At 40.6% G+C, this 25,996-nt stretch overlaps 3 protein-coding genes across 16 annotated transcripts in view; all 3 read right to left on the bottom strand.

Moving 5' to 3' along the window:
• Window positions 1-4,416: 4,416 nt before the first annotated feature.
• Window positions 4,417-6,540, bottom strand: LOC119483893 (thymosin beta-12-like). The gene is made up of 3 exons (XM_037762369.1): window positions 6,398-6,540; window positions 5,433-5,545; window positions 4,417-5,319 (listed from the first exon to the last, which is right to left on the bottom strand). The coding sequence occupies exons 2-3, from the start codon at window positions 5,530-5,532 to the stop codon at window positions 5,285-5,287; spliced, it is 135 nt and encodes a 44-aa protein (XP_037618297.1). The 5' UTR covers window positions 5,533-5,545; window positions 6,398-6,540; the 3' UTR covers window positions 4,417-5,284.
• A 2,303-nt stretch (window positions 6,541-8,843) lies between these two features.
• On the bottom strand, window positions 8,844-19,098 carry LOC119483923 (ribose-phosphate pyrophosphokinase 2). Of its 2 annotated transcripts, XM_037762419.1 has the most exons (7): window positions 18,777-19,098; window positions 14,897-15,080; window positions 12,046-12,144; window positions 11,406-11,530; window positions 11,022-11,195; window positions 10,609-10,768; window positions 8,844-10,081 (listed from the first exon to the last, which is right to left on the bottom strand). In XM_037762419.1, the coding sequence occupies exons 1-7, from the start codon at window positions 18,896-18,898 to the stop codon at window positions 9,989-9,991; spliced, it is 957 nt and encodes a 318-aa protein (XP_037618347.1). In that variant the 5' UTR covers window positions 18,899-19,098; the 3' UTR covers window positions 8,844-9,988. The 2 variants fall into 2 exon arrangements, with proteins under 2 accessions (XP_037618347.1, XP_037618348.1); XM_037762420.1 differs by lacking the exon at window positions 18,777-19,098 and having other exon boundaries at window positions 12,046-12,170; window positions 14,897-15,034.
• A 2,778-nt stretch (window positions 19,099-21,876) lies between these two features.
• The window catches only part of LOC119483636 (histone deacetylase 4-like), a 58,905-nt gene continuing 54,785 nt past the window's right edge, over window positions 21,877-25,996 (bottom strand). For all 13 annotated transcript variants that reach the window (XM_037761907.1, XM_037761903.1, XM_037761911.1 and 10 more), the window contains 3 exons: window positions 25,722-25,806; window positions 25,453-25,597; window positions 21,877-25,039 (listed from right to left, as the gene is read on the bottom strand). In XM_037761907.1, the coding sequence (XP_037617835.1) occupies window positions 25,000-25,039; window positions 25,453-25,597; window positions 25,722-25,806 (270 nt within the window). In that variant the 3' untranslated portion in view covers window positions 21,877-24,999. The remainder of the gene's footprint in view (window positions 25,040-25,452; window positions 25,598-25,721; window positions 25,807-25,996) is intronic.

Genomic DNA, 25,996 nt, shown 5'->3' with positions numbered 1-25,996 from the left:
ACATAGAAAGCACCACATTTGTCGCTATCAAGAGGATTCTGCTACTAAAAGCATCAACCTCTTTGAGCAGACATTTTCTCTGTGGCGTTTTTTGCAAAAGAGAAAGCAAAAGTGCCAGGTGTCTGCAGCCGCAATGTCACCTCCTGCGAGGAAGAGGAGATGCACAGAGCGTGAAGCCTGCGGCGAGACGCTCCCTCCCCGCTCGGAGGAAATGTCAAGGCTGTCGCTCTGCATAAACCCTCAGGAGAGCAGCCACTGAGAGCTCCTCTGTGCTTTGCACCTCGTGGGTGCACCGACGCGCACGCGTGGCGGGGCGACTCGCACATGCATCTGTTTCGCGGGATCATGTGTGATCATGCATGCACGGCTGCAGAAGTCACACTCAGAGTGGATGTTTTTTCAGGAGCATCAAGTCAATCTGACATACTCTGCTGTCCATGCATCGATTCTGTGCGATGCTTTGACTAATGCGTTTATAAGCAATATGGAGCAGCATTTAGACGGCATTGATCGGCGCCCATCTGGGGCCGAGCTAATAGAGCACGTCTGGGATAATCAAGCCAACAGAACTGCTGCTGTGATGTGGGACCACGCCCGCTCTCTGCATCACTGATCCTTAACAAGCCAGCTGCACTTTCATGCATCACTTTTAATGGCATAGTTAGCGGTCATACAAGTGTTTAACGGACTTTTACCAATCCACGGCATGTAGCGCTGACGTTGTAAGGGCTGTTTCTGTGCCAACGGTGCTCTTTCTTACTGCTACAGTAAGTGTCGGCTCTCCTCTAGTGCAGAGCACTTTGTTTCTTTGTTCCGAAAAGTGCTATAAAAAGTTAGTTCCTGCTTCCTCCGGATGCAGAGCAGCACTTATCTGTGAACCACGTTGCACAAAGAGGACATGACTGGTATTTAATGTGTGTGCTTACTGTAAATGTGAGGAATCCCAGCATCAACAACTTATATAGACAGTGCACTAAAAAGGTAATGAGATGACTTGACAATTTTCCAATAAAGTGAACCAGTGAATTTTCTCAAAACTTCCCTGGTTTGTTTTTTATAATATCACTTTTACTTTATCGTAATAACTCACAGGAAGGCGTATAAATAGCGCGACATTACACGGACATTCCGCGTGTCACGAGGACGCATTTTAGCTTTGTCACGCAACAAAACTACAGTAATGTCCGCAGTTAGGTTTAGGCAACAAAACCACTCGCTTAGGTTTAGGAAAAAACGTCATGGTTGGGCTTAAAATAACTAAAATAAGTACAGAAACAACGTAACATAAGTGCGGAAAACGCGTCACAAATTCTACTGATTTGCTAAGATGGATTTTCGTGCACTTAAGAAAATAAAAGTCTGTAATAGCATCGACTTATATGTATGAATACGTCACGGTATGCCGTTAAAACCCCCCTAATAATCACTCCTTTGCTTCGTTCAAGGTTTAGTTTCATCCATAAGGCGACTCGGGAGTCCCCAAGTGCTTTGATAGCTGTATTGAATTACACTCTGAAGTCACATCCTATGAGCTAACACACACATGGCCCTCGAGCCTTAAAAACATGGCGGCTCATACCTCATATGCTTGCCATTGCCATGTGTTCGATAAAAAGCAGCAGTGGTGAGCGTTTGTACTCGATGACCTCTAACGCGGCAACAGAGAAGGAACAAATGTCACATATTTGCGGCTAACTTTGTTTTTTTAACATCAGTCTGCTGACAGCTGGCACTCAACAATGACACCACAGACAATCTAGAGAGAGATGGTTTGGACAGGAAACCACATGCTTTTTCTGTTTAGCCCCCACTCTCTGTTTGTATCTCTGCAGCCAAACCCACGGTGGATATTTCTGAGCGTATTAAAGCTAATGGTCAGGTGTTAACGTGTGGCATGTCCCTCTTCACGAGCAATGCCGAATGTAGCTCCTGGGTGGGTAGTTGCCATGGAAATCGACAGCAGACCCAGTGTTTGTCTCTGCCAGCGAGTGATAGGAAGATAATTGACTCTGTGGAAAAGCAACCTGCAGATACTATACAACACAGAGGACACTGGGTGAATGAGCTACACTGATATGTGGCGGTTCATTTATGTCCTCTCTAACAATGGAGCCATACTAGTGGCCCTGTGAGGATGCTTTCAGATAATCATGCTGATGTTTAGCATTGGACGTAACTGACGTAGTATAAAGAGCGATTAGGGTGGGTGGGAATGGAGGATGGACGGGTCAAACAGACACAAAACTTTCACCCAGGGGAACGCTTTTCTTGTCCCGTGTGAAGTCAACGTTATTTTACGTAAATGACGTACTCTACTAACATTAGTTATGTAACAAACTTCTTTTGCTTAACAAACATACTTATTCTAACTCCAACCATGATCTTTTCCTAAACCTAACCAAGTACTTTTGTTGCATAAGTAAACCTAAGTTGGAAGTTTATTTTGAAAAGACGTTGTATGCATGTAACGAGAAGAAACTGTATGTTTCCTGTGAACACTGAAGTTTATTTTGAAAAGACACTACATGCATGTAACGAGCAGAAACTGTACGTTTCCTGTGAACGCGGAAGTTTATTTTGAAAAGACACTACATGCATGTAACGAGCAGAAACTGTACATTTCCTATGAACGCGGAAGTTTATTTTGAAAAGACACTACACGCATGTAACAAGCAGAAACTGTATGTTTCCTATGAACATGGAAGTTTATTTTGAAAAGACACTGTATGCATGTAACGAGTAGAAACTGTACATTTCCTATGAACACGGAAGTTTATTTTGAAAAGACACTGTATGCATGTAACGAGCAGAAACTGTACGTTCCCTGTGAACAAGAAAGTTTATTTTGAAAAGACACTATGCATGTAAGGAGCGGAAACTGACACGCCGTTCCTGACACGTCCAAAACTGACACTAGAGGGGTTCCTAGAGCATCACAGTTTGAAGCGTGGGGCCACTGACCGAGCGTCGGTATTTGACGAGTTGCGAGTGAGATTGTGTCGACGGTGTTTGAGGCTACAACCCATTGAACCCGTACTGCAACAGCCTGCTAATGACGCTCCAACAATGGCACATGTGCATTAGGTAACCCTTTATCAATCAATCCCCTCAGTTAATCAGGTTAACCCGTTTCCAAAAGACAACAGGAGACAGATGGCCAAATATGTCAACAGAGCAGAATGTGCTGCGCTCATAATCTCCTGAGTGTGCTACACGCCAACAGGACGGGTTTAATGACGAGCGCTTTCCAGGGAGAAAACAGCCTCCACGAGTACAGCAAGCATCCGACCGCCCAGCCCCAGGAAGTGACTCAGCAGCAGCTGTTGCCATGGGTTACCAGGCGTTGGACAGTGACTCCGCCCCATCTGCCGCTCCACCTTAAATCCTCCGTCACTTTCTTTCTCGTGTTCCTGTGTGGAGGCCATGCAGCGTGCAGAAGGCACGCGCTAATCCCATCTGAGGGAGGACCTGCGAAGCTTTGGCCTCTGTGCACTAGCCCACTAACCTCCACATCCACCCCTCCTCCATGCACATTAATGCCTTATTAAGAGCAACTGACTTAACAGCAATCCACTTACACTAAGAGTTGCGGACTATTACGTGGCCTGAGATCAATCTCACCATCGGCCTAGGAACAAATGCTGACGAACTTAACGTGGCGGTTGGTGGATTTCCTCCCTCAAAGCCCAGTCGCAATAAAATAAAAGCACCATTACATATACTGTAGGTATAAAAGCACGGCGTTTACAGGAAATGTCAGCGATGTCATGGTAATGACATTAAGGCTTTGCAGGCGGTGGCTAATTTAGGACAAAGGGTTGAGTAAATCTCCCGCTGAGGCTGTCCTCTGGGTCAGGGCACGCTGTCCCATAAGCTCACCAATGCATCACTGCAGATAATACATGCATGAGAATGCAACTGATGTTCCTCTTTTTTCTTAATACTTTTTACTATTAAAAAAAAAAAAGGGTATAGCCAAAACCAAACATGTACTGCTTTTAGAGGTTAAAGGTTAAAATGAGACAGGTCTACTTCCTGGATTACAGGGCTAGTTCTCTGCTATAATCACTGGCTTTAAAGTGAGCTGACAGTGAACCTCTTCTAGAAAAGAACGTCGTGACAGGTGGTCTGCTTTCATTTCCCTGCCTCTCTCTCTCTCTACACACACACATATATGTGGATACAAAATTCATCTGCTGTGCTGGTAAATCCCTGCAGGGCTTGAGACGTTTAAGCCTTTTAATAGTGCACAGCCTCATCCCTTAAGTAATGCAAAAGGGATTGTTTGGCAGGAGTCAAACTGTAAAACTCTGCTTCGAAAAGTGTGAGGATTGCGATGAAAGTGAGCAGCAACGTGAATAAGCGTGGATGAATGTGTGAGGATTTTTCCACAATAAGCACTCGGCAGCACACTTCTTTAGTAACAAATTCTTTTTTTATTACAACATTTCACGGTTTTTCCATTTTGTGCTAATGGTTTTGTGGCAGAGTAACATTTGAGGAAGTTTGATCGACTGTTGAAAAAGCAAACAAATAGAATCAATTGCCGGTATATATTTTTTTTTGATTACCTTTTTCCTCATTCGAGACAATTCAGAGACAACACAAAAGCTATCCCGAAACCACTCCTGACAAAAGGGGCGTTAAAATAACCGTACATAAGGTCCATTTGAGCATCTCCCAGATCTAGATGGAATCCGTTGCATTTTTTTTTTTATCTTCGTGTACATACAAAAGAAAAAACAATTGTGACAGACATTTTTTTTTTTTTTTGGGGCATTTACATTTTGGCCAGCGTACAAACAAAGTTGTGCATTTTTTTTTCCGAAAATTAGAAGACGAAGAAACAATAAAAGCAACAAAAAAAAAAAAAGCTTGACGCCTCAGCTTGGGGCGAAGAAGCAGCCACACAGGAAGTTGGGCGGTGGTGATGGTGATGGTGGGCGAGACGGGTGATGAGCTTCCTGGAACGCAGGCCACGCCCTGTCCCTTAGGCCTCTCTGCTGCACGTCCGGGCGCCCGTTGAAGACACCTTTCCCGCAGCCCGCACAAATCCTCCTCATCCTCGGAGAGAGGGAGAGGTGGTACGCGTCGAGGGGACGGGGCCGACCGCCCTTCGCGAGGAAAGCATCGCCCGCCCACGGGGGGCTGTGCGGCGTGGTTATTGTCGTCGTTTCATCATTTTTCGGTTACAAAGTTATACATCTAAAAAGAAGTGGCTGAAAACAAGGCAATGCGGGAGGAGGAAGAGGGGGTGTACAGTGCATGATGGGAGGGAGGGGCTTCACGATTGCGCCTCCGCCTTCTCCTGACAGATGTCTGTGGATGAGAAAGGAGATTCCTGGATTAAAACCAAAACTGTGCCAAGCTCCATTTTCTAACACAGGTGTCAGTAAACAGAAATGATGTAATGCCAGGAATTCAAGCGTTACCATCTTTTGTAGGCAGAGGATTCTTCTCCTTTGTTTCCGTCTTCTTTAGCTTGGTCTTGTCGAAGCTTTCCACCTCTTTAACGTCGGGTTTGTCACTCATTGTTGCAGGTAATCTGTAAAATCAAGCAGAAAACTGATCAGATCATAACTAATGTGTGTATTTATTATTACAATGCTTTCTTTAAAACACCATGTGGTCCAGCCTGACTTTCTATCAGGAGAAGGGCGTTGCCTTAAATCTCAGTGGTCCAAAAATGTTCACTTCAACTACATGCGCAATGAGGGGACTACTTTTCCTCTCTCATGTGCGTCCGCCCTCCTTTTGTTCCACACCCAGCGTGATTCGCCTGTGCAGTTATCCAACACGCACACAAGTCCTGGATGATTGCGCACTAGAGGAGAGCTCCAGACAATGAAGAACCAGACATTTACATAACAACAGGAGTTCCCCATGCTGGGCATGACCGAGAAAAGAAAAAAAAGATGGGAAAGCTTGTGCGCAAATATTCTTAAAATATATCTATAAAAAAAAAAGATGTAATCTGGAGGTAAAATATTCATTTTCTGTTCCACATGGAAGCTCTGCAACATGCGCACTTCTTCTTCTTCTTCTGAAGGAAGGAAGGAAGCAACCACCGCCCAGATTTTTTGCACATTCACCCTCAAAAATCCAAGTTCAACACCTTTATTTCTACTCCAAATGAACCCCCAAAAACACCAAATAAAACAGCATTTTAATGCCCACAAACTGCAAACAAAAGACACCAAACATCCCTGCCTTATTGTCACATTAAACTCTATTATTAGCTATTAAAACACTCAAATACTGGTATGCGTCATGCGTATTTTGGCGCAGCATCTCTATCCAAAGCTCCTGGCATCACATTCCTCCTTCTCCTCCTCTGCTCTTATAGCTGCAGGCAGGAAAAAGCTGAAACAATAGAAGTAGTTGAATGGAAGCTTACCGAAAGTGTGTGCCGATGTGCTGGATGGATGGATGGATGCTCTCTGGTCAGCGCGTTGCAGCAGTAGTGGCGCGTCTTTGCGCAAGGCATCAGATATAGTCAGAAATATGCTAATGACATCTGACATCACCAAGTTCACCATCATGCTCCGTGTCTCCCCCTGCTGGAGAGACACGCAGCCTCCATGCCTCCATCACTCAGCATCCCCCTCAGGAGACTATACTGCTGCTGGAGTCATGTGATCCACCTGTTTTATATCATCATTATGTGTTTTATACCTTCACCATAGCTGTTTTACCCTAAAGTGCACCATTAGTTCAACTGCATTTGGAAATAGTTGATGGCACATTATGTCTCCTCATTGCGTCTGTCTGCAGCTGCTCATTAGTGTGGAAAGGGCGCCCTCTGGTGGCAGCTCAGTGGAACTACACACTCAGGTAATTATATATTATATATTATATATATATAATGAATATTCAGATAAATACCAAAACAATAATGGAAAAGTCCTGCATTCAAACTCTAGTTTTGAGCCTCAAACAGTTATTTAAATGACACATTTTTGTGTTTTTTTACAGGGGGTCTTTAGGGGGAGATAGCAGATCAACAGTAGATGTCACATCACTATCTGCCTTTAAACATGCACTATCTACCTTTAAACATGCACTATCTACCTTTAAACATGCACTATCTGCCATTAAACATGCACTATCTGCCATTAAACATGCACTATCTGCCATTAAACATGCACTATCTACCTTTAAACATGCACTATCTGCCATTAAACATGCACTATCTGCCATTAAACATGCACTATCTGCCATTAAACATGCACTATCTACCTTTAAACATGCACTATCTGCCATTAAACATGCACTATCTGCCATTAAACATGCACTATCTGCCATTAAACATGCACTATCTGCCTTTAAACATGCACTATCTACCTTTAAACATGCACTATCTGCCATTAAACATGCACTATCTACCATTAAACATGCACTATCTACCTTTAAACATGCACTATCTACCTTTAAACATGCACTATCTGCCATTAAACATGCACTATCTGCCATTAAACATGCACTATCTACCTTTAAACATGCACTATCTGCCATTAAACATGCACTATCTGCCATTAAACATGCACTATCTACCTTTAAACATGCACTATCTGCCATTAAACATGCACTATCTACCTTTAAACATGCACTATCTACCTTTAAACATGCACTATCTGCCATTAAACATGCACTATCTGCCATTAAACATGCACTATCTACCTTTAAACATGCACTATCTGCCATTAAACATGCACTATCTGCCATTAAACATGCACTATCTACCTTTAAACATGCACTATCTGCCATTAAACATGCACTATCTACCTTTAAACATGCACTATCTACCTTTAAACATGCACTATCTGCCATTAAACATGCACTATCTACCTTTAAACATGCACTATCTACCTTTAAACATGCACTATCTGCCATTAAACATGCACTATCTGCCATTAAACATGCACTATCTACCTTTAAACATGCACTATCTGCCATTAAACATGCACTATCTGCCATTAAACATGCACTATCTGCCATTAAACATGCACTATCTACCTTTAAACATGCACTATCTGCCATTAAACATGCACTATCTACCTTTAAACATGCACTATCTACCTTTAAACATGCACTATCTGCCATTAAACATGCACTATCTGCCATTAAACATGCACTATCTACCTTTAAACATGCACTATCTGCCATTAAACATGCACTATCTACCTTTAAACATGGACTATCTGCAACCATCTTGGACTCTTTACACTTACTTTACACTATACATCCTATATACCACTTTATAGACTGCACACAAGCACACATTACATTTATTTATTGCACATACTACCCATTCGCTCTGTATCTTTTATATCTCTATTATTGTTTTTATCATTTTTGTATACCTTTACCTCTCCTGTGTTTCACTCCGTTTGCTGATGTTGCTGCTTTGACACCTGAATTTCCCTCCGGGGATTAATAAAGGTTCATCTTATCTTATTTTATCTCACATAGAACGTGGTGTACATCATCTGAAAGCTGAGAAACCTGAAGATTAACTTGAGATGCAGCTCAGCACTAAAGTAATTATTGAAAATAAATTGTAAAAGTGTGTAAGAACTTAAAACATTATGATCGAAGTATATTATGTCTCATAAATTGGTGCAATTTTTTGGGTTGATGCCATTTGTTAGAGATTTGGAGCTAATTTTAAACATTTTGTTCATTACTATGCCATAAATCAAAGCTTAAGGGCCACCAAAATGTACCATTTTATTCATTATATTTCTAATAAAACTTACCAGAGAGGGACGTTATTGAGTTGCATTATGGGAAGTGTAGAACTGAGCCCATAGCAACCAATCAGTATTGAGTTTTCAACAAAGTCGTGTAATAATGCTTTTTAATAATTAAAAAGAAAAGTCTCTCACAAGTCCAAACACAAAAAAATTGCTGTAATGTCCTTTTAAATGTACCAATAAAAAGCAAAGAGCGTCTGTAAGCCATTGTCAAAGCTTTATTGTCAAAGAAATAGCTCCACATGTTACATATAAAAAAAGAAATTAAAAAAAAAAAAAAAAAAAAAAAAAAAAAAAAAATCACGCTTTTCCACCAACTTTATTTATCCAGCTGCAGGTTAACATCGAAACCTGCCTCATTGGAACATCAGTGACCCATCACAGCTGTGATCTTAACACTATAACACGCTTTGGGCTCAACTTGTTTTCATGACCTTTTGGAACACGGGTGAAACACCCAACGACACCTCGTATTAGACACTTTTAATCAACAACAGACCTATCAGAGAGAGAGAGGGGAGGGGAGTTAATCAATGGGAGAAGGGTTGTCGTACAGATGAGCCACCACTGGGTGACAGCAGCTTATTGTGGGAGAAATGACACGGCAGAGGTAAGATGCATCAGCACATTCATGAGGCTCACTAAAAGAAAACTAAAAAAAAAAGTTTGTGGTCAGATAAACATAAACTATTACAATCAAGATAGCATTAGCTAGTTAAGGGTTATTATTGGAATACTTTTAGCAGCTGTTAAAGCAAACACTGAGGGGGGGGAGGGAAAGGTGCATTGTTTTCACATTTTTAACTATTTTTAATGACTTTGTAAAGCAGAAAGGGCCAAAATATTTCTAATCACATGACATCGTGGAATGCTTCATTTCAAGTGAGGTCAATATGAGGTACAAATAAGACATGATGGAGCCTTTGGTTAAAGTGAAGGCCGCGCCTCAGGTGATCGAGGGCTGGCAAGACCGAAACATGAGAGAGCAAAAAAAAAAAAAAAAGAAGAGAAACTCATAAATATAAACTTGGTCTTCAGAGAAGGAAGTCTCCGTGGTGAACATGTCGAAGACGATGTGTGTGTGGCGTGACCTTTAAACAGTCACGTGGGATTTGGCCAGTGAGGCCTTTCTGGAGGATATGTGGCAAAAAAAGTGCCGGCTGAGTGGCCCGACGGGGGGAGATGGGGAGAGAGACAGCGAGAGGGGGACGGGGGTCGCCCTCTCTCCTGCTTTACAAGGGTACATGGCTGAAGAGGTAGGACACGGACTCGCCGTTGTGGGTTCTCCTGATCGCCTCCGCCAGGATCATGGAGATGTCGATGACCTGGAGGAAACGTGAGGGAAAGAAAAATATGCTAAATGCAGTACCTGTGAGGGTTTCTGGACAATATCTGTCATTGTTTTGTGTTCTTAATTGACTTCCAATACTAAATATATACATACATTTGCAAAAAGAAGCATATTTGTCCACTCCCATGTTGATAAGAGTATTGAATACTTGACAAATCTCCCTTTAAGGTACATTTTGAACACAAACAAAAACATTCAAGGGCAGAAACGTATGTGACCAAAGGCCTTTACCATTTCTTAGTTTGTACATCCTTGATTCCTCTCCTCGGGGAGTCATTAAACAAATGAGACATCCTTGCCTCGGAGCCGTCATGTTAAAGCAACGTCTATTAAATATGATATTGAGATTATTCCAGCTGCGTGTCACGCCTCTTTTATACGTTGCGTTACTGAAAACACTCCCGCAAAAGGATACGCCGGTGTAGCCTCGCTCACAGCGCCGGAGGAATGAGGAAGCACAAAATCTGGAAATGAGAAAGAGCCCTTGTGTGTGATGTGTACCTCTATTTTCGGGCACGCCTTCATCTTCTCTTCCTGTGGGATGGTGTTGGTCACCACCACGGCCTCGAACGGGGCGCTGTTGATGCGAGAGATGGCCGGACCGGAGAAGATGCCGTGTGTGAGGATGGCGTACACCTTTACTGCGCCGGCATCGATCAGCCTAAAAGGGAGGAATAAAAAACGGTGTTCAATTTATTAAATTAAAATGCTGAATTTATTCTACAACCTTTTGGTTTCTTTCAAAAGTTTTCTGTGAGGTTGATCTCTTTACTAGATCAATAAAAGCACCATATCAGCTTCATGTCACCACATCAGAGTCCAACACTTAACAGACTGGGATCCCCAGTTTAAATCTTAAGCCACGTCCCATCACACTCTCGCAGACAAAACAGAAGCATTTAAATGTCACTGACTTGTCCGCGGCGTGGCAGATGGTGCCGCAGGTGTCGGCCATGTCGTCCACCAGGATGGCCACGCGGTCCTTGACGTCGCCCACCAGCACCATGCGGTCCACTTCGTTGGCCTTCTTCCTCTCTTTGTGGATGAGAGCAAAGTCCACGTTGAGACGGTCTGCGATGGACGTCACACTAGGGAACAGAAAGAAAGACCTGTTAGACCTTTAACTGCAAACAAGACGACCCTCGATTTGACCTTGCGGAGGCGACGAACTGGAGCTTTGAAACAATTCTGCACATTGACATGGTTCTGCAGGTGTCTCCTGATAATGAACACCACTGCCGAGCATTGAATCGCTCATATTTACATCATTGCGTCCCTGAACTCTCGCTGCGTCTTACCGTTTTGCGCCGCCGGCGTCTGGAGAGACAATGATACAATTCTTCCATTCGGGAATGTTTTCTCTGATCCACTGCAGGACGGCGGGCTCTGCGTAAAGGTTGTCTACGGCGATGTCGAAAAAGCCCTTGAAGAAAGACACGACAGTCACTTGCGAAGTTATATTTAGCTAATGGACTAAATGTTTAAACAAACGTCAGTCCGGGGAATGTGCTCGTCTCCAAACCAGACACCGTTAAATCATATGAAAACATATCACCGTTATATCACCTCGGTTAGTGTGGAAAAAAAACAGATTAATGGATGAGATTGACAGTTAGTGTCTGGCAACCACTTGTTGTGAGGTAAACATCTAGTGGCTGTTATCAATAGCACCTTTTAAAGAGCACATCTGTAGTCGTCATTACAACAGAAGCTATTTTTCTACCTCTAGACCCTTCACAGGTGTGGACTGTACAGAGCTGTATTTTAAAGACATGGAGAGCAAGCAGGTGAGAGTAGTAGTAGAAAAACAACTACAATTATTTAGCGGTTAGTATTTGGAGGCACTCATTCATACCCACTATTCAATATAAATGGACGTTGAACTACAGACTTTAAGGTCTTTTTCTAACCCATTTAAACCCAGAAAGAGGCACTCACCTGGATCTGTGAAGCGTGCAGGTCCATCGTGATGATGTGGTCGGCGCCGGCGACAGACAACATGTTCGCCACCAGTTTGGCCGATATGGGCGCCCGACTCTGGGACAAGCATCAAGACACAGTCGCTTGAGGTAAGTAAGTAAGAAGAAGATATTGGAACTTTAAAAATACGGGATGGTTTTTCTTTTCGGTTCTTTTTTTTTTAAAACTGCAAATCCATCGTCAAAATAATTTAATGGGAAGTAGAGTTGTTCCGATACCGATATCGTTTGCTCTGTCTTACTGAGAGACGTTTTGTTACCTGAGACCTTTCCATTGCGGTCGGTCACTCTAAAAAGCAAAGCCTTGCTGCCGCCACAGGCTTGTTCACTCAAGAAAGGCCAACTGTTTGCGTACACGGCAGGCGTCGGGCCTTAGCTTGCTGACAAAACACTCATCTACCTGGAGATGGAGCTGTGCGAGTGGCTCAGAGAGAATTCAGGCCGACTACAAGCTTACCGCAACAGGATGAACTGAACCTTTTATTTAAAGATGAATCAATAACAGGAGAATGAAATGTGCAAGCGGCACCTTTTACCATGTGAAATCTTTATCTGAAACTCTTCCCCCTCAAGTCAACATGATGATGAGGTAAAGTGTGTTTGCAGAGCTTTGACACTCATGTGAGTCAAATGAAATCAAACGTATTGAATAGCTGCTGCGTATGTGCAGGCCGACCAGTGGTGCTCTGTTGTTGCTTCATATGGAGGTGATTTGCTGTTGTGGTTACAGAAACAACATGTGGCAACACAAGATAATGATTTACAAGATAAGCAGGTTGTGTGATTCTGTTTTCTCGGCCTGCTGGAATGCCTCATGTGTCAATTTCAGATTTTCCGAGAGCACCAAATTACGAAGCGGTGCGCCGCAATAACAACGTGTACGTGTGAGTTTTCCCATTAATGCGCAAAATTATGTAACGTAATTACAGTAACACAACAGTCAACCTGCAGTGCTACAGAGGAAACTTTCTTCATTCTTTTTAAAGGTGCAGTTATTAGGGATGGTACAGCATAGTATTGCGATATTTTGCGTTGTAGCGGGCTCATTCTTAAAGCTAGAGGGAAGATACTGGTTTCATATGACACTAGAAAATCTAAGGAATCCACTGGTACCAACCATATCATGTTAGCTTGTCAAGAAGAACGCTAAATAACGCTCCAAATGTACGCTACATTTTGGCGAGGAAAAACTGTCATGGCCATTTTCAAAGGGGTCCCCTTGACCTCTGACCTCAAGATATGTGAATGAAACCTCTGAGATGAACAGAATGACAACTGTATCTTATTAGATAAAACAGATGTTGACAAACTGCATGATTTGCAGTTGGAAAAAGGTAATAAATCACAACTATCACTATCAAATAAATAAGCCAAAAAATAATCTTAACAAAAAAAAAAAAATCGAAATAAGATTGCATCGTGACTGAAGTATCATGATAATATCGTATATTGACTGAAGTATCATGATAATATCGTATAATTACTGAAGTATCATAATATCGCATAGTGACTGAAGTATCATGATAATATTGTATCGTTACTGAAGTATCATATCGTAACTGAAGTATCACGTTAATATCGTATCATTACTGAAGTATCATGATATCGCATCGTTACTGAAGTATCATGATATCGTATCGTGACTTAAGCATCATGATATATCATATCGTGACTGAAGTATCACGATATTGTATCGTGACTGAAGCATCACGATATCGTATCGTGACTGAAGCATCACGATATCGTATCGTGACTTAAGCATCATGATATATCATATCGTGACTGAAGCATCACGATATTGTATCGTGACTGAAGCATCACGATATCGTATCGTGACTTAAGCATCACGATATCGTATCGTGACTTAAGCATCACGATATCGTATCGTGACTTAAGCATCACGATATCGTATCGTGACTTAAGCATCATGATATATCATATCGTGACTGAAGCATCACGATATTGTATCGTGACTTAAGCATCATGATATATCGTATCGTGACTGAAGTATCACGATATCATATCGTGACTGAAGTATCATGATATCGTATAGTGACTGAAGTATCATGATAATATCGTATAGTGACTGAAGTATCATGATAATATCGTATAGTGACTGAAGTATCATGATAATATCGTATAGTGACTGAAGTATCATGATAATATCGTATAGTGACTGAAGTATCATGATAATATCGTATAGTGACTGAAGTATCATGATAATATCGTATAGTGACTGAAGTATCATGATGATATTGTATGGTGACTGAAGCATCACGATATCGTATCGTGACTTAAGCATCATGATATATCATATCGTGACTGAAGCATCACGATATTGTATCGTGACTTAAGCATCATGATATATCATATCGTGACTGAAGTATCACGATATCATATCGTGACTGAAGTATCATGATATCGTATAGTGACTGAAGTATCATGATAATATCGTATAGTGACTGAAGTATCATGATAATATCGTATGGTGACTGAAGTATCATGATATTGTATCGTGACTGAAGTATCATGACAATATCGTATCATTACTGAAGTATCATGATATCGTATAGTGACTGAAGTATCATGATAATATCGTATAGTGACTGAAGTATCATGATGATATTGTATGGTCTACTTTTATCTACTTACAGAAGAAGTAAATTATAAAATTACAAATAATCTATTAGATATTTATAAATGCTATAATAGGGGAGGTTAAAGTCTTCTATAGAATTCTTTGTTGGAAAATGTAACGACATGAAACCAGACATTAGTTTCGGAGACATGATGTGTGTGTGTGTGTTTACCTTATCCTTTTTATCCTGGCGAGCGTAAGGGAAGCAGGGGATGACGGCGGTGACGCGGGACGAGGAGGCGATCTTACAAGCGTTGATCATTATGAGCAGCTCCATCAGGTTGTCGTTGATTTCGCCGCAGCCGCTCTGCACGATGTACACGTCCTCGCCGCGCACGCTCTCCCCGATCTCCACGCTGTTTGGACGACAAGGAGGGAAACGTGTCAGCTTTAGGGTCGCACACGAGAGCAAAGGCCATTAAACCACCTCTAGACGGCAGTGTTAACCCTTTTGCAGATTTAAATGTCACACCGTTCATCTCTGAGCAGTGAGTGTTCACTCCCTCTATAAAGTTATGTTAAGAAACAAGTTTGGGCCGCGTCCCTCCGCTCATCTGAGGATGTTTGGGAGAAGAAAAAAAAAAATTGTAGAGAGGTAAAAACGGCACTGTCAGGCACACACACACACACACTGTCATCCTGCAACATGTGTGTGTGTGTGAAACATTCCTCTGTGGGGGAGGATGACCAGGTCATCCCCGGCCTCAGTCATGTGATCACTGTACAGTTGTAAAGAGTCTGTGCAGTCACAAGGCCTGTCGTTTTTTTAAAGAGAGGCCAGCACTTACAAATCAGGCTGGAGAGGCGGTGAACCGCTGTGAATACAGGCTGCCACTAGTGTTGTTTAAACTTGTATTATAGCTATTATTGCATGCCTGTAAGAGACCAAAGGCCATACCGGTGTTACACCTAAATCTGTGAGCCAGCAACACGAGGTCACCATTTCTGACAGCTGTCATTCGAAAATCTGACCCCACTGTACTGAATATATCTGTAAATTAAAAAACATTTATATTTTTTTAACAATTTTGTTGTGTGTGTGTGGTCACATTTTCAAAAAGTGACGACTTCATTACATAGAAAGAGAGAAAAAAGATGTGTTACAATGTAAGCTTATTTTCTTTTTGATACTCTCCCGTCCTCTTTTGTCACAGCCTTGCTATCTTTTAATACAATTATGGATATATAAATAAATCTGGATCACTGCCCTACACTAGAGCCAACAAGGCAGTGTCAATAACATCTTTATTTGGACATTCCTCGCTGTTCTTTCCCATGAATCCGCTCCCTCTGCCAGCGTTGGTCCTTGACCTCCGCGAGTAACCTGGCAAAACCTGTGTCGGAGCTGTGAGAAGAGCATATATTAGCGCATCGTTCTCACCTCCCTGTTACGCCCGCGAGGATGGGAAAATAATCTTTGTTTTGCACTTTGCGTCGCCCAAACAGCCGTGTTCCCTAGAGAGAAACCTGAGCAGCCCTGGGTTTTAGAGTTGTGGGTGGAAACACTGCCAGCAGACAGAGTCTTACAGGAGATAAAGAGGTCAAAACACCTTTACACCTAGTGTTGGTAAGCACTCTTTAGTTACATGCGAAGGAAATATTACATATGCCGTTCGGTGGATGCTTTTATCCAGAGTGAATCAGTGAATGATAAACAGTGTTGTGGTGCCAGCATGACGCCGAAAAGGTCAACAAGTTGCATGACCTTAACTGACTCTGTTCAAGTTGAGGCAGTAAAAGTAATAACAGTAAATGGTATGTTAATATTAAACGAGGCAAGATGCCAGTGTGCAGTCAGGAATTCAACTAATGGTTAGCTTGGCTGCTTTGGAAATTAGCACAAATTAACTGCAAGTGATTTAAGTTAACTTCCCTTGCAAACACAGGCAGTAATGACAGCTACCTATACATATCTTCATTCTTTATTAACTGCAAGTTATCCTCTTAGTTTAGAGACAAACTGACAGCCCTGTCAGATGCTAACTGACAGGCAGTTAACCAGCTAACTGCCAGTTAACCAGCTAACTGCAGTTAACCAGCTAACTGCCAGTTAACCAGCTAACTGCCAATTACCCAGCTAACAGACAGTTAACCAGCTAACTGCAGTTAACCAGCTAACAGACAGTTAACCAGCTAACAGTCAGTTAACCAGCTAACAGTCAGTTAACCAGCTAACAGCCAGTTAACCAGCTAACTTCAGTTAACCAGCTAACAGCCAGTTAACCAGCTAACAGTCAGTTAACCAGCTAACAGCCAGTTAACCAGCTAACAGCCAGTTAACCAGCTAACTGCCAGTTAACCAGTTAACAGCAAATTAACCAGCTAACAGCCAGTTAACCAGCTAACAGTCAGTTAATCAGCTAACATCAAGTTAACCAGCTAACAGCCAATTAACCAGTTAACAGCAAATTAACCAGCTAACAGCCAGTTAACCAGCTAACAGCCAGTTAACCAGCTAACAGCCAGTTAACCAGCTAACAGTCAGTTAACCAGCTAACAGACAGTTAACCAGCTAACAGACAGTTAACCAGCTAACAGACAGTTAACCAGCTAATTGCCAGTTAACCAGCTAACTGCCAGTTAACCAGCTAACAGCCAGTTAACCAGCTAACTGCCAGTTAACCAGCTAACAGCCAGTTAACCAGCTAACAGTCAGTTAACCAGCTAACAGTCAGTTAACCAGCTAACTTCAGTTAACCAGCTAACAGCCAGTTAACCAGCTAACTGACAGTTAACCAGCTAACAGACAGTTAACCAGCTAACTGACAGTTAACCAGCTAACAGACAGTTAACCAGCTAACTGACAGTTAACCAGCTAACAGACAGTTAACTGTCAGTAACCAGCTAACGGTAGTTAACCAGCTGCTAACGTAAATCCATGTTAAATGACAGTTAGCTAGCATTCTCTTCCTTAGCTTACTTCTTTTAGGCAAAAAGTGCACAACAGTGGTGTTTAAATCACAGTGTTTAATTCACAGTGTTTAATTCACAGTGTTTAATTCACAGTGTTTAATCCACAGTGTTTAATGCACAGTGTTTAATGCACAGTGTTTAAATCACAGTGTTTAATCCACAGTGTTTAATCCACAGTGTTTAATGCACAGTGTTTAATCCACAGTGTTTACTTCACAGTGTTTAATGCACAGTGTTTAATGCACAGTGTTTAATCCACAGTGTTTAATCCACAGTGTTTAATGCACAGTGTTTAATCCACAGTGTTTACTTCACAGTGTTTAATGCACAGTGTTTAATCCACAGTGTTTAAATCACAGTGTTTAATCCACAGTGTTTAATCCACAGTGTTTAATGCACAGTGTTTAATCCACAGTGTTTAATGCACAGTGTTTAATCCACAGTGTTTAATCCACAGTGTTTAATGCACAGTGTTTAATCAGGTGTGCCATCAACAGGTTTCAGGGCTACAGCTAGCTAACAGTATCCATCTAGTTAGTCATTGAAGGTGTCACATCAAAAGTCGTCCCCTCCTACAACTAGCGTCTGTCTAGCTCACAGTATCATCCAGCTCGGAGAAGGCATTAAGGTGTCGCGTCAAATTGTGTATACCCGTCACAATTTGAACCCACTTCAAAATTAGCATCTTTCTAGCTCAGAGTTTAACGGGGTCATCGTATAAAGCTTTATTCCACATGGTTTAGACTAAAGAGAGGGAACACTTGTGTGCCTTCCTCCATCACCACGGGGGAAACACACGTAACGTTAGCGTAGTTAGCGTAGCTAGCATGATACGCAACGAACAACATGCGTCACGTCATTTCACAACTCCTCTGGCTCATTGTTAACGCACACATGTAGTAATAAAATACTCAACTAGTAGAGTATAGTAGAGTAAGAGCTAGCAGAGATGTCCCATATAACGGAGATCTTGCTAGCCTGCTGTGTTTACATGTGGCTAGCTTAGTCACGTGTAGACCCGCTGAATAGTGAACTATTGTTAGCTCCAAGCTAACTCACCCACATGTGCAGCATGGACAGCTTATCCGCTACAGCAACACAAACAATCATGAACAATAAACAATAATAAATATACTCGCCATGTCTCCTGGTTGCTGAACTTCTTGGTGATCACTTTCCCCAGCTCCAGTCCCAGCCGATCGGCCACTTTCTGCGACAGGTCGTGGTGGGAGCTCCCGCTAAAAAGCACGATGTTAGGCATTTTTTCCCGGGAAAAAAAAAACTGCTAGTTTGAAAAAGAAAAGAAAAGGAGAGTAAAAGAAAATTTAACAGGGTTGGCCCACTTAAGGGTTGTGGAAAATGGGGGGAAATGATCGTGCTAGTGTTGCAGCCGTGGCATCGCAGTGGTGCAGCACTGAGGACAGACAGTGTGGGCAGCAGAGAGAGGAAGTATCAGGTCAGCAGTAGTGGTAGAAGAGAGGAAGTGCTCTGCTCTCATTGGACACTCACACATGCACTCTTATTACACTGCTGTGGTGTTTACCAAACACCTATTTCTAACATTAACTATTACCTGTTTAACATCTCAAATGTGCTTTTAAGTGGGTGTTTTATTTATTTTTTTCATTTTTTTTTTTATTGTAAGATGTTCTTTTACTTCACTATTTTTTTTTTATCTTATTGAATATTCGTTTTAATTACTCATTATACACCTATTATTCATAAAGAAATGCAGAAAAATAAATTAAAGAATTTATTATTATTTATTATTATTCATAAAATTACCTAGTAATATTTTCTTCTTCTACTTATTTATTATTATTATTATTATTATTATTATTATTATTATTATTATTATTATTATTATTATTAATATTTTAAATATTTTTTAATTAAAAAAGACAAGATATTCTTTATTCATTTTTTTACTGGCTTAACTATCTTATATGGAAATATCAGGTCAGCATTTGCATGGTAAAAGAGTACTTTTATTACACAGCTGCAGTGTTTACCAAACACCTATTTCTAACATTTACAAAGACCTATTTAACATCTCAAATGTGCTTTTAAGTGGGTGTTTTATTTATTTATTTCATTTTTTTTTATTGTAAGATGTTCTTTTACTTCACTATTTTTTTTATCTTGCTTTTCCAAATTCACTTTGTATCCTTATTTTGAAAATCTTAAGGTTTTTTTTTAATATTCGTTTTAATTACTCATTATACACCTATTATTCATAAAGAAATGCAGAAAAATAAATTAAAGAATTTATTATTATTTATTATTATTCATAAAATTACCTAGTAATATTTTCTTCTTCTACTTATTTATTATTATTATTATTATTATTATTATTATTATTATTATTATTATTATTATTTTAAATATTTTTAAAAAAAAACCTATTTCTAACATTAACTATTACCTGTTTAACATCTCAAATGTGCTTTTAAGTGGGTGTTTTATTTTTTTTTTTATTGTAAGATGTTCTTTTACTTCACTATTTTTTTTATCTTGCTTTTCCAAATTCACTTTGTATCCTTATTTTGAAAATCTTAAGGGTTTTAAAAATCATCCAAACTAATTATTTATTATTCGTTTTAAGTACTCATTATACACCTATTATTCATAAAGAAATGCAGAAAAATAAATTAAAGAATTTATTATTATTTATTATTATTCATAAAATTACCTAGTAATATTTTCTTCTTCTACTTATTTATTATTATTATTATTATTATTATTATTATTATTATTTTAAATATTTTTTAATTAAAAAAGACAAGATGTTCTTTATTCATTTTTTTACTGGCTTAACTATCTTATATGGAAATATCAGGTCAGCATTTGCATGGTAAAAGAGTACTCTTATTACACAGCTGCAGTGTTTACCAAACACCTATTTCTAACATTTACAAAGACCTATTTAACATCTCAAATGTGCTTTTAAGTGGGTGTTTTATTTTACCTTATTATATTCCTAATTATTCTCTGTTTTTCTTTTACTTCACTATTTTTGTAATCTTGCTTTTCTAAAGCAATTTGTAACCTTATTTTGAAAATCTTAAGGTGTAACCCTGTACATGTACAACCCATATTTTCTTCTTCTATTTATTTATTTATTTATTATTATCATATTATTTTTGAAATATTTCTTTAATAAAAAAAGACGAGAATTTCTTCAACATATTCTTAAAAGACATTTTTTTTTTGTTTTTCTTAGACTTTTGTGATCATAAACTAAATATGTTTGCATTTTGGTAGAACAAAACAAGCTGTTTGAATACTTCAACTTGGGCTTTAAAAGATAATAATGGTATTTTGTGACATTTTCGAGGTCACCTGATAGCTGCTGCTTTGGACACTTGTGATACTGGGTCTTGTAATTAGATTTTCCACTCAATGAGAAGTCAGCTGAGACTTGATCTCAGTCTCAGTAGTGACATGCTTTCTACCGTCATTGCTGTCATGTGCTGCTCGGCAGCTCATTCACTGCTCTCCAGATCCAGCTCAGGTCATTGGAGATATCCTACAAAAGCAAGGAAAATGTATCGGATGAGATAAAGGTGAAGCAGCTGGAATTCAACTACAACCAGCACTATTGATCATTTGCACTTGGATTGCACTAATATGGACTTTGAGTAATCATTTCATTGAAGAAGCTTTAATAGATAATCTGCCATCCTGTCAGGAGAGATTAAGAAGAGATACTGCACTTTAAATGTCTTCACCAGTGATAAGTGTATCTGCTGAATTGATTTTGCCCAGAGGGCCTGTTATTGATGTGCAAAATCCATGAAACAGCACCAAAAGTTCCCCAATCCTGACCTTTTTTAAACCTTTGACAGCTCTTATGTTAAAGAGGACCTATTTTTCAGATTCATACTTATATTTTGGGTTTCTACTGGAACATGTTTAAATGCTTTAATGTTCAAAAAACGCTTTACTTTTCTCTTCGACCCAAAACTCGCTGGACTCCGCTCAAGCTCCACTCTAGCTAGCTTTGTTTAGACGCTAGGCAAAATGTGTTACTTGGTGACATCACCGCGTCACAGAAGAAAAGGCGGGACTTCAAGCGAGGCTTTTCAGGCAGTTCAGGAGCAGCGTTTCACCCTTTGGCGTGGACTTATACAGACATATTACATGCACAAAAAACTATATAACACATTAAAGGAAAGGGAAAAACACAAAAGCATAATAGGTCCCCTTTAAAAAAAGAAATAACACAACGACAGATTGTATTTTTCAGAAATATATTTTATAGATGATGTCAGAGATGAAATGTCCAAAGCGTAGGTCCCAAAGAAAGATAACGTTTTTCATCAATAGAGACAAACAACAAACAAAAAATAATCCATTTACATGTAAACCAAGAATTGCTCTTGAGCCACAGTGGTTATATATATAGAACTGGCCGAGGTGGGTGTGACAATCAAACGGCGATGCCCTTTTTTTTTCCAAACCGTTTCTCTACCGTAATTCAAAGATCTTTGAAAGAGGAACATTCTTTGGGAGAGTCTTTTTACTGTAGTGTGGATGTAGCAGAGGTTTGGCAGAGCATGTTTCTCACTAACACAGTCCATACATGTCGTAAGTGCTGAATCATGTTAAAATCACTTATTGGAAAGGATAAGAACAATATCAAATGTTTCTCAGTGGAGTCGTGTGGACAAAGTTTTTCTGAATTGTTTGCACACCAGAGAGGAAGAAAACCCGTCCTGCCTGGTGCTCTTGCTTGGGAGTTGCCTTGGGGACGTTTGTTATTTTTCTTTTTAAAGTCCTCCAGTGTTCTTCTTCTATTGTGCAAATACATTTTTGTTACATAGACAAGCAGGCATGCTGACTCACAAACCATGCAAAGAGTTAAAGTTGGCGCGAGCAGACGGCAAAAAAAAAAACAAAAAACAGTTTCTACAAAAAAAAAAAAAAAAATGAAAATAAAAAAAGCCAAATCAAAAGAGTAACAAGTGGAATGTTTTAGACATGAAAAAATATCAACTCAAATTTTACAAAATGATAAGTTAAAAAAAAAAACATGACCTTTAATCGGGTGTGTAACAAAGCAGTTGACAGATAATTTGAAATGTTTGATCAGTCGAATTGGAGCAGGAAAAGGGAAGAAGGAGACACTGATGTTATGGACAGTTAAACATGATAGTGCAACGCATGCTCTGAAAGAGATTTAGAAATTATCGGCTGATGTCTTTCCATCCAAAACAAGTTAAAATCCCACTTTTTCTTTTGACATCGGTGTCCCCTCCTTTGCTTTCCCCGCCGAGGAAAACTCAGCTAGCTACATAAAACGGCCTCGAAACCTCTTTTTGGATGATGTCACAGTCGAAAGGTAAGTGCATTATCACCAAGAGGAAAATGTATCAATTAGGCAACAAAGTGATGAAATGTTTGACTCTGAAGGGGTCCGATGCAGTGCCGCGTAATGACCACATTTCACTTGAGGGCAACTTGAAAACAGTGCAGTCGATGACGAGTTAAATATGCTGCTCTTTTTAAAGTACACCATACTGTTTTTCGCTCACAATATCATAGCTGTCATTAGTTAGAGTACATTTATAAATTTTCCATATACAAATCTCCTATAAACAGTACATGTTATAAATACACGATTGATGAAAATGCAGAAAAGGCCGAGAGAGCCGTAAGAAAGAAAGAAAGAAAGAAAGAAAGAAAGTCCTTATTTTTGATAAATACAAGAAAGAAAGGAAGTTTTTGAAGAGTAGTACTAAGTATGTGAATGGCAGCCCTATAACTATCCAGAAAACGGATAAAAACACAAATCTATGGATGAAAAAAGTTAGAAAAATAATCTTATACGATAAAAAATAAAAAGTGGACACGCTTACCAAACACAGTTTTTGATATTGTAAATTGACAACTTGATGGTGGAAATCATACATGTAGATACAAACAGGCAATACTCGATTACTGCCTCTCAAAATATATTCAATTCAATATACATGACTAGCTCACACTAGTAGCAACCAAGGTAGTTGCCAACCGGCAAAGCATGGGCGGCCGATCGGCACACGTAAAGAAACGCTCGTGTGTGAAGATTAAATTAGTAAACATTGAACTGGTTACTGGGAGCCTTATCTGAAAGGGCCAATACGAGAAATGTTTGTTGACTTGCCAGCTAAGTGGAGTGAAAGTACAACTGTATATGCAAACTCATGCTTTGGCTTTTCTTGCTTGGCTTTCTCTTTTGGATAACATTCAAAAAATCTTGCAAAAAACTCTCTGCTCGGATGCATGCTTCATGTGTGTACAAAGCAATGACTTCAGTTAAAGGGAAGCTACATCAAAGGCTGAACCTTGTTTCAATCTAATTTCCGTGTTTGAAGGTCTCCACGTTTGCACCGTTTCTCTACTGAAGCTGGCAACTACCTTTTACAAAGCGCTTTTTCCTTTTTGTTTTTACAGAAAAATAGATCCATCCAAAAGTAAAGGAACTCTTCAAGAGAGGCTGTGAGAGACAGAAATGTTGTCTTCGTCACGTTCCAAGTAAACATGCTGAAAGATTGTTTTGCTTTCTTTTTGTCATTCTTTCCCCCCCCCCCCTCCGAGAGGGCCGGGTCTCCTCTCCGCGCGCCGATTCCTCGGCGAGGAAAATCTTTTTTTAACTTAAGGCAATCTTTTCCTGAACAATCCTGAAATCCAGCGGACCCTCACCAAGGCACTCCTCTCACTCGTCAACCTTCAACGACAGGCGAGGCGACAGTCTCGTCATCAAATCTTTGCGAAAAAGCCTACTCAAACTTCGGCCAACCAAAGTCCACAGTGAACGCATCTTGTAAAATATTATCTCAGTTTGCCGCGATGCCCTTTTGTTTTTGTCGGGAAAAATAGTTGAGAAAAGAGAAAAGAAAGTCCCGAGCTGTGTTTGACAGCCGAGATGGTCTGCTGTCCCTGGTGTCCTTGTGTCGGAGGGCAGCTGTGTAAAGCACCGGATGTTTTCTGCAGTTCATCGCACCTTTCTACGGCAAGACCTGATCTCGCCCCCGACTCCAAATACACCCCACCCCCACTGCTTGGTCACTCGGTTAGCCGCCGTGGGCTAACGCGGGGGTGCGAAGACTGACAGAAAAAAATGAGTGTCTCTGAGCGAGTGCCGCCAGGCGGCGCCGTTATGTTTAATTTTTTTTCCAATTCAGTCCTCTCGTCTCCTGATTGGCTCCCCTACTCTGAGGCTGAGCCCACCCCCTCTCCCTCGTTTCGGCCGAGGGGCCGCCAATCAAGGTGACTGACGTGGTGAGTGGGGTTAGGGGGGCTAAATGAAGGGATCAGTCGAGACTCTTCTCCGGAGAGGTCAATGGTAACAGTGTGACACCCTCGTGTTTCCCTCCGTTACAGTGGTTCCTCCTCTTCCATGGGCTCCTCCTCCGGCCTGGAGGTCACAACACACAAAAACAAAACGTCAGATTTCCTCCAAACCACCTGCATACTGACACTGCTTTACATGCAGATAACCTCTTGACCTCTGTGGACTTGGGACTCAAGCACAGAAACCCTTCTTCACCTTTACACGATCACATTTGTTTGGGATCTTTGAGAGGAGCCTCTCTAAATATAGGTGTAGGTACAAACTAACATATACATAGAAAAATATATATCATTTTTTGATGAATAAACCAGGAGTGTAATATAGTCTAATGCTTGCATTCCTCTGCTTTCATGTGTTTTTTTATCTACCATGTTAAATCCTTAATGTTTCTGTACTGAACACCCATGTGCCGTCCTCTTTATTTATCTTTTTTATTTATTTTTTGACGCCTCCAGGCTTCCCTAGCAACCATTTACCTTTGGTCCATGGCGTTGGTGTTGGCCACAGACAGAGAGGCCATGGCGCTGACGGCCTCAGCCTCCTCCGAGTCTCCTCGTTTGGCCTCCAGCAGGGAAAGCCCCAGGCACGGCGAGTAGCGATGCACCGAGCGCCAGTACTTACCTGATTGATATTCAAAGCGCATTATTAGATACGTACAATGACACAGTGAAATATTGTTGCGGATTTGTATGCTCCCTCGTTATCTGTGTTTATCAGTGTTATTATGAGTTTGTGGTGAACTCACTGTGAGTCTCTAAAACTTTCTCCAGGGAGCGAACAGCGTTGGCGTTGGGCCTCTGCTCGAGGACGGCCTTCGGCAGCGGGTCCAGCTGCACGGGACAAAAACACACACAGAAAAATGTAAACACGAGTATGAAACCAGCTGATTTATCGAGGCAAGAAGGTCTTTAAAATCCTCCTCAAGATGATTCCACTACTGCTTTCATGCTTTATAAGAGGCAGAAGATTAAAGTCACACATCTGGAAGAAATTACAGCTGTGGTAGTGATACATTTGTAT

This window comes from Sebastes umbrosus, chromosome 24 (assembly GCF_015220745.1).
Source record: "Sebastes umbrosus isolate fSebUmb1 chromosome 24, fSebUmb1.pri, whole genome shotgun sequence".
In the NCBI taxonomy this organism is placed as follows: Eukaryota; Metazoa; Chordata; class Actinopteri; order Perciformes; family Sebastidae; genus Sebastes; species Sebastes umbrosus.
This window is presented reverse-complemented; position numbering and strand designations above follow the sequence as displayed.